This window comes from Natator depressus, chromosome 9, assembly GCF_965152275.1.
Source record: "Natator depressus isolate rNatDep1 chromosome 9, rNatDep2.hap1, whole genome shotgun sequence".
NCBI classification, from domain to species: domain Eukaryota; kingdom Metazoa; phylum Chordata; order Testudines; family Cheloniidae; genus Natator; species Natator depressus.
The window spans coordinates 2,277,780-2,290,853 of record NC_134242.1 but is presented as its reverse complement, the minus strand read 5'-3'; the positions used below and the strand labels follow the sequence as shown (position 1 = coordinate 2,290,853).

At 53.5% G+C, this 13,074-nt stretch overlaps 1 protein-coding gene across 1 annotated transcript in view; it reads left to right on the top strand.

The window, feature by feature from the left end:
- The window catches only part of LOC141993665 (zonadhesin-like), a 28,801-nt gene that overhangs the window by 14,004 nt on the left and 1,723 nt on the right, over positions 1–13,074 (top strand). The window contains exons 15-24 of the mRNA XM_074963206.1: positions 716–884; positions 2,028–2,207; positions 4,927–5,057; positions 6,163–6,362; positions 7,485–7,623; positions 8,099–8,239; positions 9,257–9,368; positions 9,601–9,726; positions 12,498–12,615; positions 12,700–12,909. Of these exons, the coding sequence (XP_074819307.1) occupies positions 716–884; positions 2,028–2,207; positions 4,927–5,057; positions 6,163–6,362; positions 7,485–7,623; positions 8,099–8,239; positions 9,257–9,368; positions 9,601–9,726; positions 12,498–12,615; positions 12,700–12,909 (1,526 nt within the window). The remainder of the gene's footprint in view (positions 1–715; positions 885–2,027; positions 2,208–4,926; positions 5,058–6,162; positions 6,363–7,484; positions 7,624–8,098; positions 8,240–9,256; positions 9,369–9,600; positions 9,727–12,497; positions 12,616–12,699; positions 12,910–13,074) is intronic.

The window sequence follows — 13,074 nt, the reverse complement described above, 5'->3', positions numbered from 1 at the left end:
TTCAATAGAATTCACCTTGCAGGGTGGGATATCCCTTAGGTTACATCTGCACTGCAATAAAAAACCCAGGGCACTGAGCTCCAGAGCCTGAGTCAGCTGACTTGGGCTCGCGGGGCTTGGGCTGCAGGGCCAAAAATAGCTGTGTAGACATTCAGGCTCAGGCTGAAGCCCCGGCTCTGAGATCCTCCCTCCTCACAGGGCCTCAGATCCCAGGCTTCAGCCTGAGCCCGAACATCTGCTCTGCTATTTTTAACCTGGCAGCCCAAGCCCCGCAAGCCTGAGTCAGCTGGTCTGGGCAAGCCGCGGCTGTGCTGCAGGTCTTCCATTGCAGTGTAGATGTACCATTCCAGAGCAGATGGACTGTATCGGAGAGGTGAGTCGAGGGTATATGTCAGTCTGTAGGGTGTGTGGGGGAGAAAGTGAGATGTGCGCACAAGTATGTGGGCTGTGTAGGAGCCCTTGGGCAGAGGTGTCCTATAAATAAGGGTAATTATTATCAACGAGCAGCGATTCCCTTTATGTCGCCCATATAAGTGGGCCTAGCCCTGCAGGAGTTCTGAATGCAGGTCTGTCTCCCATGCACAGGGCACCTGCCACATTCTCAGCCTGTGGCATGGCTCATGCTGGGGGGCTGCCTAACTTTCCATTCTGTGTCCCCTGTGCACTTGTGGCTACGAGTTTCTTTCTATCCGCTTTTCCTTCTCGCCCCCATTAGATATAACCCTGGCCAACACCTACAAGAACAAAGTCGAAGGCTTGTGCGGCAACTTTGATGGGAAGTATAAAAACGACTTTACCAAGCCAGATGGCACTCGAGTGAAGGATGTGGATGTGTTTGGGGAAAGCTGGAAAGTCCCCGTCACAAGAACATTCTCCCGGCGCAGGTACTGGCCCTACATATATACAGACCAGACTTGGCTCCTGAAAGGTAGTTCATTAAACCCTAGTTAATGTTCCAGGAGGTAATGCACTGCGTAGTGCATCTCTGATCTTTCTTCTCCCTCTCTGGGTCCACTTATGTATTTGTCCTGCTCACTGCTAAGGTGAGGAAGTGACAGCGCCCTTGCGTGTGGAGAGCATGGGCCTGAGGCATCACTGCATTGGTCCAGTTTCATGCCAATGACTTCCAAGGAGTCAACCCCATAAACCCAGAGGGATAGAGAGGTGACTCAGACCCTGTGTCCAGCTGGGCTCTCAGGCCTTTCTGCAGGAAGGTGTCACTTACTCCTCCCTGCCTGTTGGGAGGGATGATCCAAGGGAGGGCAGACTCCACTGCCAGCATCTGCCCTCCCTCTGGGATCCTGTCAGGGACTGCCATGATCCCTGCCAAAGCAGGCTGCTGTGGCGATGGTGTCAATTCACTGCACCTCCCCGCTTCCCTACCTAGGCTCCCTTCCCAGCCACATGGACAGTGCTGACCCACCGTTAAGTCCCTGACCCAGAGGGTTTTTTCCCGATAGTCAAAGAGCAGATGGCATGAGTTAGAACACTGCTTGTTGCAGCAGGCTGTCCGGTAGAACGTAAGCAAACAACGTACAGGCCCGGGGCGACCCAAATGTGTCCCAGGAGTCAGATACACAGAGTCAGGTTGGCCTTCAGGCACCTGGCAATGGTCCATTAGCGCCCTTGGCATTGAAAAGTGATGGTACCTTCGAGATACAATTGTCCTAGTTCAGCTGTGTCATTGTGGCCACCCCTTGACAGGCATCTAGTGGGCTGGAGGCAGGAATTGCTGGGTGAAATCTCTGGCCTGTAGTATGCAGGACATCTAACTGGATGGTCATAACAGTCCCGTCTGACTTTAAAATCCAGGAACCGGTGAGATCCTGTGGAGGCGCTGTAATACTCCTCTGATGTTGTGTTCATCCATCTCCTTCAACGTAGGTGCCAGGATCCTAGGTCTATCTGCTTACATTTAGACCTGCCCATGGCTCTGCACTAGCTCACTGTACTACCAAGAGCATATTCAGGTGAATGCTGGACATACCGAGAAAACGGATGGTCAGTCAATCTTTTATTCATTGCAGGCGAGAAGTCCTTTCAGACGAGGAGCTTGACAATGTCGAGTTAAACACAGGGCTCACTGGAGGCTGCAATCCCAGTGAGCTGAGCCTTGTGAACGCCACTTCCAAGTGTGGGATTCTTACCGATCCAAAAGGTCCCTTTGTAAAGTGTCAGTCCAATGTCTCCGTCGAGTTCTTCCAGATGTGAGTACCTTAGAGACACACGCTGTTCTCCTGTTATTCTCTCCTGATCCTGGCAAGTGCTGCCAGTGTAGTCCTTGGAAATTGAGGGGGACTCAGGCCCAAGATTTGCATTAGCAAGTGATAAGATTCTGCTTGAGCATTTTTCAAGGGTATGTTTGTGTCTCTGTCTGATGAGGAATTCGCACTATCCCTAGCTCTGAAATGTAGCGTAGCAAAGCGAAGACTCGCCACTGGCGGCGCCTCCTGCTGGTCGTCTGGGAATTAGCTCTTTTCCAGCCTAGGAGTGCCCTCTGCTGGCCGATGGCTCCCCTGCCTCAGGCCCAGTGTCCCTCCCAGACCCCGGTGCCCCTTTACCTCGGGGTTCTGCCCCCAGAGTACCCCCACACTCTGGGTCTCCCCTCCCGGGGGAACCCCCAATCCTCTAAACCCACCTTGCCTCAATGACCAGGGCCGGCTCTACAGTTTTTGCCGCCCCAAGCAGTGAAAACAACTGCCACCGCCGCGGAAAAACAGCCCCCCCTTTCAAACTGCCGCCCCAAGCACCTGCTTGGAACGCTGGTGCCTGGTGCCGGCCCTATCAGTGGCTGCTGCCAGCCATCATCTAGCCCCCTGTCCCTGGGGCAGACTGCAGCCTGTAATGGCCACTCATCATTGGCAAGGAGGTTGGACCTGCTGCCTTTGCCCATCCCCGGGCTGCCCCTCTGCAGCCCCAGTACCTTCTTGGGCCTTTAACAAGGCCTCAGCCTGGGGGTTTACCAGGCTGGAGCTCCCCAGCTCCTCTTGCCCTTTTCCCCAGCACTGCTCTGCTTCAGATACCCTGCTCCCAGGCAACCAGCCCTTCCCACGCCAGGGCTAGAGAGAGACACTTCCAGCTCCTGGCCCCCAGCCCTCTTATCAGGGCCAGCAGGGCCCTGACTGAGCTGGCCACAGCTGTGGACAGCTACTCCCTCAGCTGCTCTCACTGCTTTTCCCAGCCGCAGCCCTCGCCAGGGCTGCCTTGAACCCCTGTTCTGCCGTAGCGGGCAGCTGCCCCACCACAGCCTTTTGTTGCACAGCCATGTTTGCGCTGGTAACCCTTACACTTGCAAGCTAGATTTCTGAGAGACAAGGTGGGGAACGGAATATTTTTTATTGGACCAACGTATTTTGGTGAGAGAGACAAGCTTCTGAGCCACATACTTCTTCTTCAGCTCTGTGTGGCTCAAGAGCTTGTCTTTCTCACTAACAGGGATTTGGCCAATAGAAGATAGTACCTCCCCCACCTTGTCTCTCTAGTATCCTGGGCCCGACACGGCCACAACTACACGGCATACAAGCTGGATTCTTCAAAGGAGCCTAAGGAATTTAGGAATCCAACACCCATTAAAATTCAGAGAGATTCGGGTGTCTAACTCCCATAGGCTCCTTTGGAAATTCCAGCTGTAATGTTTAGTGACTTGTAAAATGCAGCCTTTATGCTCCTGCCAAAAAGGCTGAAACTGTCAGTGCCACTTCTTGCCGGCACCACGCAGGCATCTCCCAAGGACCATAGTCATTTGCCCTGTTGGCTTCAATGAGAACTTCCTCGGTTATGTTTCGGGCCTCTGCTAGCATCCTGCAGTTTGCAGGTAACTCACTTGAAACCTCTGGGGATCCCATTGATTCATCCCATCACAGGCACGGACACAGGCCTGCCAAGGCTCCTGCACCTAGCAGGCTGCACCTGCAGTTGGGATCCTTCTGTCAGCGTGTAAATGTCATGGAACCCACATCTACCACAACACTGCATACACTGGATGTGCAAACACAGTTAACACCCACTGTATGGCCCCTTTATGCTGCCAGAGTGGTGTGAAGGGACTTTAGTTGAAAGGAGTCAGGCCCCCTATTCATTTGCCAACGAATAATGAAACTCCTCACTCGACACCTCAGAAGTTCCCTGGTCTTCTCATTAAGGGCCTGATTTTTAGAGGGGCTTAGCACCTGCCCCTCCCCCCCCCCCCACACACACACACTGAAGTCAGAGGAATGTTACAGGCATTAGACAACTCCAAAAATCCGGCCAATGTTCAAGATGATGAGGTCAGGTGACAGGGTCACAGTGGATCAATGTTAATGGTGAGTGTGCATATGGGACGGGTCTGGGGGGGTGGTATGAGGCCAGGTCTACACTATAAACAATACAATTACACACCCTGAGCAATGTCATTATACTCACCTAACCCCCTGTAGACAGCGCGATATTGACGGGAGAGTGTCTCAAGTTGACATAGCTACAGCCTGTCTGGGAGGTGGATTAACAGCGCTGAAGGGAGACGCTCTCCCATCCCGTTGGTATAGCAGCATCTTCAGTGAAGCCCTCCACTGCGCTGATGCAGCGTTTAGACCTGCCCGGAGTGTGTGTATGGGTGTGTGCTCTCAAACATAGCTGCACTAGGAAATCCTTCGCCTCCTAGCAAAATGCCGCCCCTTATCAATCTGAAACAGCTCTGTCACCAAACAGAGAGGCCGAAGGAATGGCCCTGCTCTGAAATACTCATGTCCCTGCTTCTTGCGTGGGCATATGTGCATATGCGGCATGTTAGCTGCAGCCACTGTAGAACAAATGGCCTCATCTTCCCAAGGACCCACAACTGTTTCCTCTCTCACGCTACTCAGTCAGCAAAGGGCCCCATGTGGAAGCAGGGGAAAAGCAGTAACTATTGTATTCGGCATGAATGCCTTCTCATGTTGCACACAGGGGCTGTGCCTTTGACCTGTGTGTGGAAGCCGAGAACAATGCTGTGCTGTGTCGGCACCTGGAGCAGTACGCGCTGGTCTGCCACGAGAACGGGATCACTTTGGAAAACTGGAGAGCGCAGACGCCTTGTGGTGAGAATAGAAGAGCCCTTTATAGGACCCAGAAATCAGGGTTTGCTGCTGGGAAGATCCCCCAGGATCTGAGGTCGGTTCTTTACCCGGAAGCTGCCAAGAGTCAGCTCTTTACTGGGCTTTAAAAATAACCCTAACCCCATCCTCCCCTCAGCTCTTGCGGTGTCTTTGCACGGATCCAGGGGCACAGGCCAGTTGGCATGCTGGCTCAACCAGCCCCCTCCTGCTCTCCCTCTTCTGAATTGTCTTACTGAGTCCTAGGCTGGCTTGTCTCGCCTAGGCCCTGTTTCAGCCAGCTACTCAACAGAGCTAGGAGAGAAACCGTTTTTCTGTCCTACGAACATTCTTTAAGAGACTGTGTAATTTTCCCATCCCAAATCTGGATGAAAAGCCAAATCCTGAAAATTTTCACCAACCAAAAATCTGAAAAGAAAAAAAACCAATCTGTTTGGTCAATTGAATCCCTGCCATTTGATAATTTGGAAATGCTTTGCTTCAGCCTTGGCCTTTTTTTAGTCCATATTTACTACCATTTTGGAACAGAAAGTCATTTTGCCTTGAAAAAACAAATCTTTTCACTTTGAAAATCCCATTTTAACTATTTTGAAACTTTTCCCCCAAACTTTTTGGGTCAGAAGATTCAACAGAACCACCTGGGCTTTGCAAACAGGGCTGGTTTCAATCAATCCACCTTTTTTGGTGAAAAACCTGATGACCAAAAAATTCCCGATCACCAGCTCTAGTACTTAAGCACACGGCTGACTTTAAGCATGTGAACAGTCGCACTGAGATCACTGATCCGCAGACCTGAGAGCAGGAAGCATGTGCAAGATTAATTCTGCCATTTCCTAACTCTCGAGTGCTTGAATTGCAACTTGAATGTTCTTCTAAAACATATATGGACCATTTCACCTACCCCTGAAATGCAGCCACCTCTGGGGTAGGAAGGGCAATATATAAATAACACCCAGCAGTGGTTCAGGACTGCGGAAGAAGGACGCCTTCTCCAGCTGAAAGCACAGTGGGGATTTTCACGAGGCTCAGCGTATGTCCCCATGTGTAGTAGCGCCCTGATACAATTTGGCTCTCCCAATTTTTCTTGCAGAGATGCAGTGTCCCCCAAACAGCAAGTACAGCAGCTGCATGACTGCGTGCCCAGATTCCTGCGGCAACCTGGCGGCCTCCTCCGAGTGCGAGTCGCCCTGTGTCGAAGGCTGCGAATGCCTCCCTGGATACGTTCTCAGTGGCTATGACTGCGTGCCCTACAAGGAGTGTGGCTGCAGCTTCCTCAACACATATTATAAGGTATGGTAGGAAGTGCCTGAGGAACGCCAGCCTGGCATACTCTGAGAGGTGATCAGCACCTGGTGTCGAGTATTACTCCCCCCATTAGTGATTTCCTTTCCTTCCCGTTCTCGTCAGCATGCTGCTCTCGGTTAGCAGCCAACAGCAGTTCATGCCCTGACATCCTGGGCCCTTGAGAGAGGGAAGGCAAAGGAAGGGAACAGCAAGCACCACCAGTGTATCTCTGACACGCTGTCTGCGGGAAGCATGCAGAGCACTGCAGTAAGAGCATGCTCTCTGGGATCCCATGTGCTTGCCCTGTGAAGTCCATGTTCATTCTGTCCCATCGTTGCTCTGAATAATTACACATGGGAATCCGAGAGTAAGATTATACCCTGGGGTTCCAAAGATGTAAAAATCCAGCTACAAAAGTCCGGATTAGTACCCTCGCTGTGGGCCTGATCCTATGAGGTGGCGCTAACATGGGATGTGCTCAAAATCTTGCAGAACTAGACCCTGCATGAAGATTTCTGCAAATAGGGCCTGACCCTGCGAACTGAGGCGCACCCTGAGGCAGGCTCAGACCTCATGGAAGCAGCTTCATGGCTTGAGGTTTAAATGCTATAGCTCTGATGTGCACCAGGACTAAACCTGAACAGATCACTATTCAAGACAGCTCTCTGTGAGAATCAGAGGAACATGCCGGGTGTTTGCCAGAGGTGTGGCACGTGGCACAGAGCTACGTGGCCATAAGCCCCCATAGGATGGAAGTGCAGCAGGCTGCAGCTGCTGCTATCTCTGGTCCCAAGCTCTAATTGGATGTTGCCTGGCTGCACAGGGCACTGAGCTGGGGTGAGGATCCATCACTCATTCTCAAACCCTTGGGTGACCTTTTTACTTGGGCTCTCCTTTAGTCCTTAGGAGCAGGCCTAGGGCTTCCCAGGCTACTGGGGTCCCTAGGCTGCTGGTTTGCTTTCTGTACGTACCTTACCCAACTGCAAAGGGCCCACTCCTGCTCCCACTGAAGTGAACAGGACATTTGGTATAGACTTAGTGGGAACAGGACTGGGTCCCTAGTGCATCCTTCATATTGTCCTGGCTGATTTGATTAGATGCCTTTACACCTTAGCTGTTCTCTTCCAGACTGGAGAAACGTTTGTGACCGATGACTGCTCTCAGGCTTGTGAGTGCACAGCTAGTTCCAGCGTTGCCTGTACCCGGGCAGCGTGTTCCAGCAGAAAGATCTGTGCCGTCGCTAACTTCACACGGGGATGCTACATACGTGAGTCAATTCCTAACCACGCTGCTTGGTCTCTGGGGCTGTGAAGTCTTTGCTGTGTGTTTGTCTACCAGCGAAATGCAGCACTGTGGAGGGTCTTGTAGCTGTGTTGGTCCCAGGATGTTAGAGAGACAAGGTGGGTGAGGTCATATACGGGAAGAAGACCTGAGGAAGAGCTCTGAGTGGCCCAGAGCTCATCTCCCTCACCAACAGAAGCTGGTCCAATAAAAGCTATCCCCTCCCACACCTTGTTGTGTTATGTGGGGACAGTGGCACCAGCCTTGTACGGAAAAACCATTGACTGGAGCACAGGACGAGCATCCTGAATTGAGCTGATATGGGATGGCAATCACCAAAGGGTAGTGCCCTAAAAATACAGGGCTGGTCCAGTATGACTGGTTACTGGAACCCACAGCAGAAAGCATCCCCGGGGTAGGCAATTCTGAGATGCTGACCTGTTTCTCTCTCATTTCTCTAGCTGGCCCATGTCTGCAGAATCTTTGTGAGAATGGTGGGACTTGTATTGAGGATACAAGTGAATCCAGCAACAGCTCTTCCAACTTCACTTGTGCGTGCCCTGACGGATACGAGGGGCCTCTCTGTGAGGCTGAAACAGCAGGTAAAAAAGCTATTTTGAATGTCATTCGAAAGTTAAGTGCTGCAGCAGCAAAAACGTTGTGCGCTGAGTATGGACAGTGTGGCCCAAAGGTCACAGAAAGGCCACGTGACCAGGACATACAGAACCTGATTCTGCTCTCGGTTACACTTGTGCAAATCAGGAGTTGCTCTGCTGAAGGCAGTGGAGTGAGGCCAATGAAAGAGCAGAATCAGGCCCATGCCACGTTTTAGGGCACTAGATTTAACCACACTGGTCTAAGGGTCCAATCCTGCAAACCCTTGATTGTGTGAGTAGTCCCACTGAAGCCCTTTAGAGTACTCCTGTGTGTAAGGGCCTGCAGGGCCAGCGTCGTGGTCCCCTTGAGGTCAATGGAAGGTCTCCCATTGCGTGGAGCAGGACGCATGCTCTGCAGTGCTGACGGAGGCGTTCCAGCCAAATGGCATATTCACATTAACAAACGGCTGCTTAGTAGAACGGCCTGTCGCCATTAGCGGGGTCGCAGCTCCACACCCTGCAGGAGTTAGGAGAGGCCTTGGCACACCTGTGTCTGGGTGGCATCACAGAGGCGGGGCTCGGACGCTCCCTGCCCGAGGAGCAGTTCACATCACGCCCAGGTACCTGTGCTTCCGCACTGGGTTATGCCGTAGGATAGCCTCCTGCAGCGCCCTGCCCTTGTGGCTGCAGAAGGGGTGTGCGCCAGATTACCGAGGCGCACATGGGGGTGCTGTGTTTGGAGGGAAGAAAGTTAGACCTCCAAATGGGGAACAGCTGTTAGCTCTGGTAGCTTGCTGGAGAGATGGTCCAGCCCAGTGCTGGGCAGCACTGGGGCCTGGATCTGTCCCAGGCTTGCATTCCAGAAGCCCATCTACACAATGTCAGTCAGTCAGTCAGACAGACACATTTGCTGTTTGGATCATGGAGCTAGCAGTTCCATAGTAAGTCTGAGATGGCATTTCCAGCACTGTTCCCTTGCACTCATCTCCTGTGGACTAAACCAGGCTCGTATTTCTCACTCAGTTGTCCCACCGAAACCTGTCAACTCTCTGGTCTACATCATTGTGGGAGTTTCAGCAGGAATCATCGTCCTCGCTGCGATCATCTCCCTGGTTGTGTGGCTATCCAGGTTAAGGTACGGCATTTTCCAACTGCTGCAGCTCAGCAGGGCCGAGGGGCATCTCCCCCAGTTCAGGGTTTGTCAGCTCTCAGAGCATTCACACTACGTACATAATGCCTCAAACCCAGAACAGCCAGGAGTGGGCCAGACTATTCAAGGCACCATTTTAAACAGTGTCTGATTTCTGTTGCACCGCCGGTAAGAAGAGGAGTGCAGCTTTTTATTTCTTGTTAACTTTTCTTTACAGAATTAACAAGAAAAAGTCACTGGAATTCCCCAGAAGGAGGAATTCGTCTTTGACCCAATCAAGAGATGCACTGGACCAGAACTCACGTGTGCCAGACTACATTTCCCTTACCAATGCTGCATTTGAGTAGGATGAAAATCAGTCACGTTTTACTTACTGGCATTTTTTTCTTCCATCTGTTTGTTTTTGGTTTTTTTTGCTGTTGTATTCTAACAAGTGTTTCTAACCCTTTCCTAAACAATAATAATGTCTAATAAACCACTGTACTTCTGAATGCTCTAATGTGCTCTGTTCTTCCTAATGTCTCCTGCAAACCCTTGTTGAAGCCACTTCGTCCTGACTCACACTAAAGATCTCATTGACTTCAGGTGCACTGCTCGTTTGAGTCGGGACTGGATGGAATTCACCCCGCACAAGGCCTAGCAACAATTACTTCCCACATGACCTAGACACCACTAACGCCCCACGTCAGCCCAGAGAGCCCAGTGCTGGCTCTGTACAATTATCCACTGACATCAGTGGGTTTCCTTGACTATGCCAGGAGGTTTGGATCAGGATCTCTTTGCTGGTCTTCCATTGAATTTCAGGTTTGCTGTCAATTATATAGGGGATGAGCAATAATTAAGTCTCTCCTTTGTTCCTGCTGGAATATTACTTACTATTACTCTAAAAACCATTACGCTGCCCCCTTATGTGTGTGCACACTCTCTTATGTGCTGATTCATTCACATCCCATCAGCAGGGCTGGATTTCCAATTAGGCACAGTGGGTACGTGCCTAGGGGCGCTGGCATTCTAGGGGCACCTTACCTCTCTGAAACGGTGTGCAACACTAAGGTCAGCTGTAGGCAGGGGGGGCACTAAAGATGCTGTGCCTAGGGGCACGTGAAGTGTAAATCCGGCCCTGCCCGTCAGCCAGGAGAGTATTTGGAAGCTACTTGAATGGTTGGGTGGATGAAAAGTGCATTGTTCTGCCAGCACATTCAAGAACATGGCCTTTGTCTGTACATTCAGAATGTGCAGCTATTGAGGAGAGAAGTGGATGTAAATGGGGGGGAAAGGCTTTATATTTCTTATCTAATGAAAATAAAACCAAACAGGGTTAGGGACCTGCTCTGGTAAACAAGCACTGTCGCCATCGGAATTTCGTGGCAATTATAAAAGCCTCGTTTTCACCTGCTCCAAACTAGCTGCCTGTTGACAATGATCAGACTCTTTCTCCTACATGCTAAAAGCCCAATTCTGCATAGTTCAGAGAGCTTTCGTCAGGCGCTGAGCACACTCAGTGCCTATTGCAGCCAGCAGGAGCTGAGGGAACTCAGGATCCTGCAGGATCCAACCACAGGCCTCCCTGAGCTGCCAGGCCCGTATTTGCACATTTAGAGCAGATTCCTGGGTTTCCATGGATTTGTACCTTTTCCCACTTGATTGCAGTGAGGATTCCCTCACTTCCCCACTGAAAACCTTGTCAACAATTCAGGCCTGAACCGATGCCAAACTAAGCGCACAGCAGCGTTCTGTGGCACGGAATGAACTAGTCCGTGTCAGCAGTGCCCCTTCAGAATGACACCGTGTAAAAAGTATGATTGTTCTCCCTCTCCTATGGGTCCCATGATCCTCTGACATGAGCTGCCAGAGGCTTCGTACTTGTGTCGCTCCGAACTGTTTTCTTTTAATCTCTGATCACACCAGAGCGAGCCGGATGCCGGGTGCAAAGCCAGCTTCCCCCATGCAGCTTCCTGCTGTGTCCACAGGGAACCTGTTCCCATGCCACTGTCCCAGGCCTCAGATGCCTGCTGGACACGATCAGCTGAGAGCATCAGACTCAGCTCACTAGTAGAACTTTACCTGACGTTACAAAAACCAAGCACTGAACATGTGGCTGCAGGGGAGGAGATTCTGTGCAGTTCCCCGGCCAGAACTCCCCCCAGATCGTTCCATCACGGGGTGAAGGGGAGGGTGGAACAGCAGCACCCATGGATCCCTGGAGAGCCCCCTGGAGAGCCCCCCCACCCTTTATCTCCCTGCGGCAGAGGTGGAAAGCACTGAACCAATGTCACCCTCGCCCTCCCAGGGCTCCTGAATCCCAATTCCTCAACAAGGAAAAGAGCTTTCCCCACCCCACCCGGCTGGGACAGCTGTCCCCACTCCCCACGCCTGAATCAGTGCCAGAGAGTCCGACACAGAGAGCGCACTGCAGGGGTGACTGTGTCCCACTGACTCCCTAAGGAGGGAGTGTTTGTCCAGCGTGACATGAGGAACAGCTGAGCTGTCCTGGAGTGAATGCACAGGATCACATGTGTGCACAGCATTGCGTCTCCTTTTAATCCCAGGGAGGCACTCGGGGGGCCATGTGGACAGGACCATGGTCCATGACCCCTGGTGCCATGTCACTGTTTCCAGTGGAGTCACTGGGCCTTGCGGTGGGATACTGCATGTAAAAGTATGACGTGTGCAGCAAAAAGCCTCATTAAATAACCCTGGGGGGAATCTCCTCCTGGCCATCCTTCTGCGGGCAGGAACCTCCAACCGGTACAGAACAGGGCAGCCCCCCTGCTCTGCCCCGCCAGCACATCACCCCCGCCCTCCGTGCCCTCCCCCGCCTCCCGGCCAGCAGACTCAAGGGCGAGGTCTGGGCCCTGATCCTGGTATCCGACAGATCCACGAAAGCTCCGGGACGGAGACATTGGGCCAGGCGTGAGGGCACCAGGGAAAGCACCAGCAATGGGGCAGTCCGTGAGGCCCTGCGGCAGCATTACTGGGGCGGGGGCGTGATGGGGGCTCGGTCTGGGATGGAGGCAGGGCTGGAGCAGGGACGGGCTGTGAAAGCAAGATCCCAGGTTTCCCTCCAGCCCCGAGCTTTGCCAAGGGGGCCACTCCCAGCTTCCTTCCCGCCAGGTGTGACCCACACGCCGTCGGGGAGAGCCGGTCTGTCCCCTCAAGTGGCACCGGGACCACTCGGAAAGAGATTAACCCGTTTGCTCCGGCCTCGGGGAACAGCCTGTCGGAGTCACCGGTGGGGGCTTGTCCCAGACCCAGCCGGGCATGGGCTGACAGCCGGGGCTGCGGGGCGGACTCTAAGGGGTCTGGGTGCCCCTAGACGGCGCAGGGCCCCACTCCCCGGCGGTGCGGGTCGCCCACCTGCGCCCTGTGCGAGGGCGAGCGGGGAAAGGTCCGAGCCAAGCCCCCGGCCCGGCTCCCCTGGCTCCCGGCCCCTGCACGGAGCGAGCCCGGATCTCCGCCTGCCTGGGGCCCGCGGGGCCGAGCCCGCTGCCCGCTGCCCGCTGCCCCCCGGGCCGGGCGCCGCAAGGCGAGCTTCGAACCCGCCCCCCCCGGCCGGCTCCCCCCGGGCCGGGCGCCGCAAGGCGAGCTTCGAACCCGCCCCCCCGGCTCGGCCCGGCCCGGCCCGGCCCGTGATGGGGGGTGCCCCCCCCGCCGGCTCCCCCCGGGCTCTGGGGCCGCTGCCGGGGGGGGC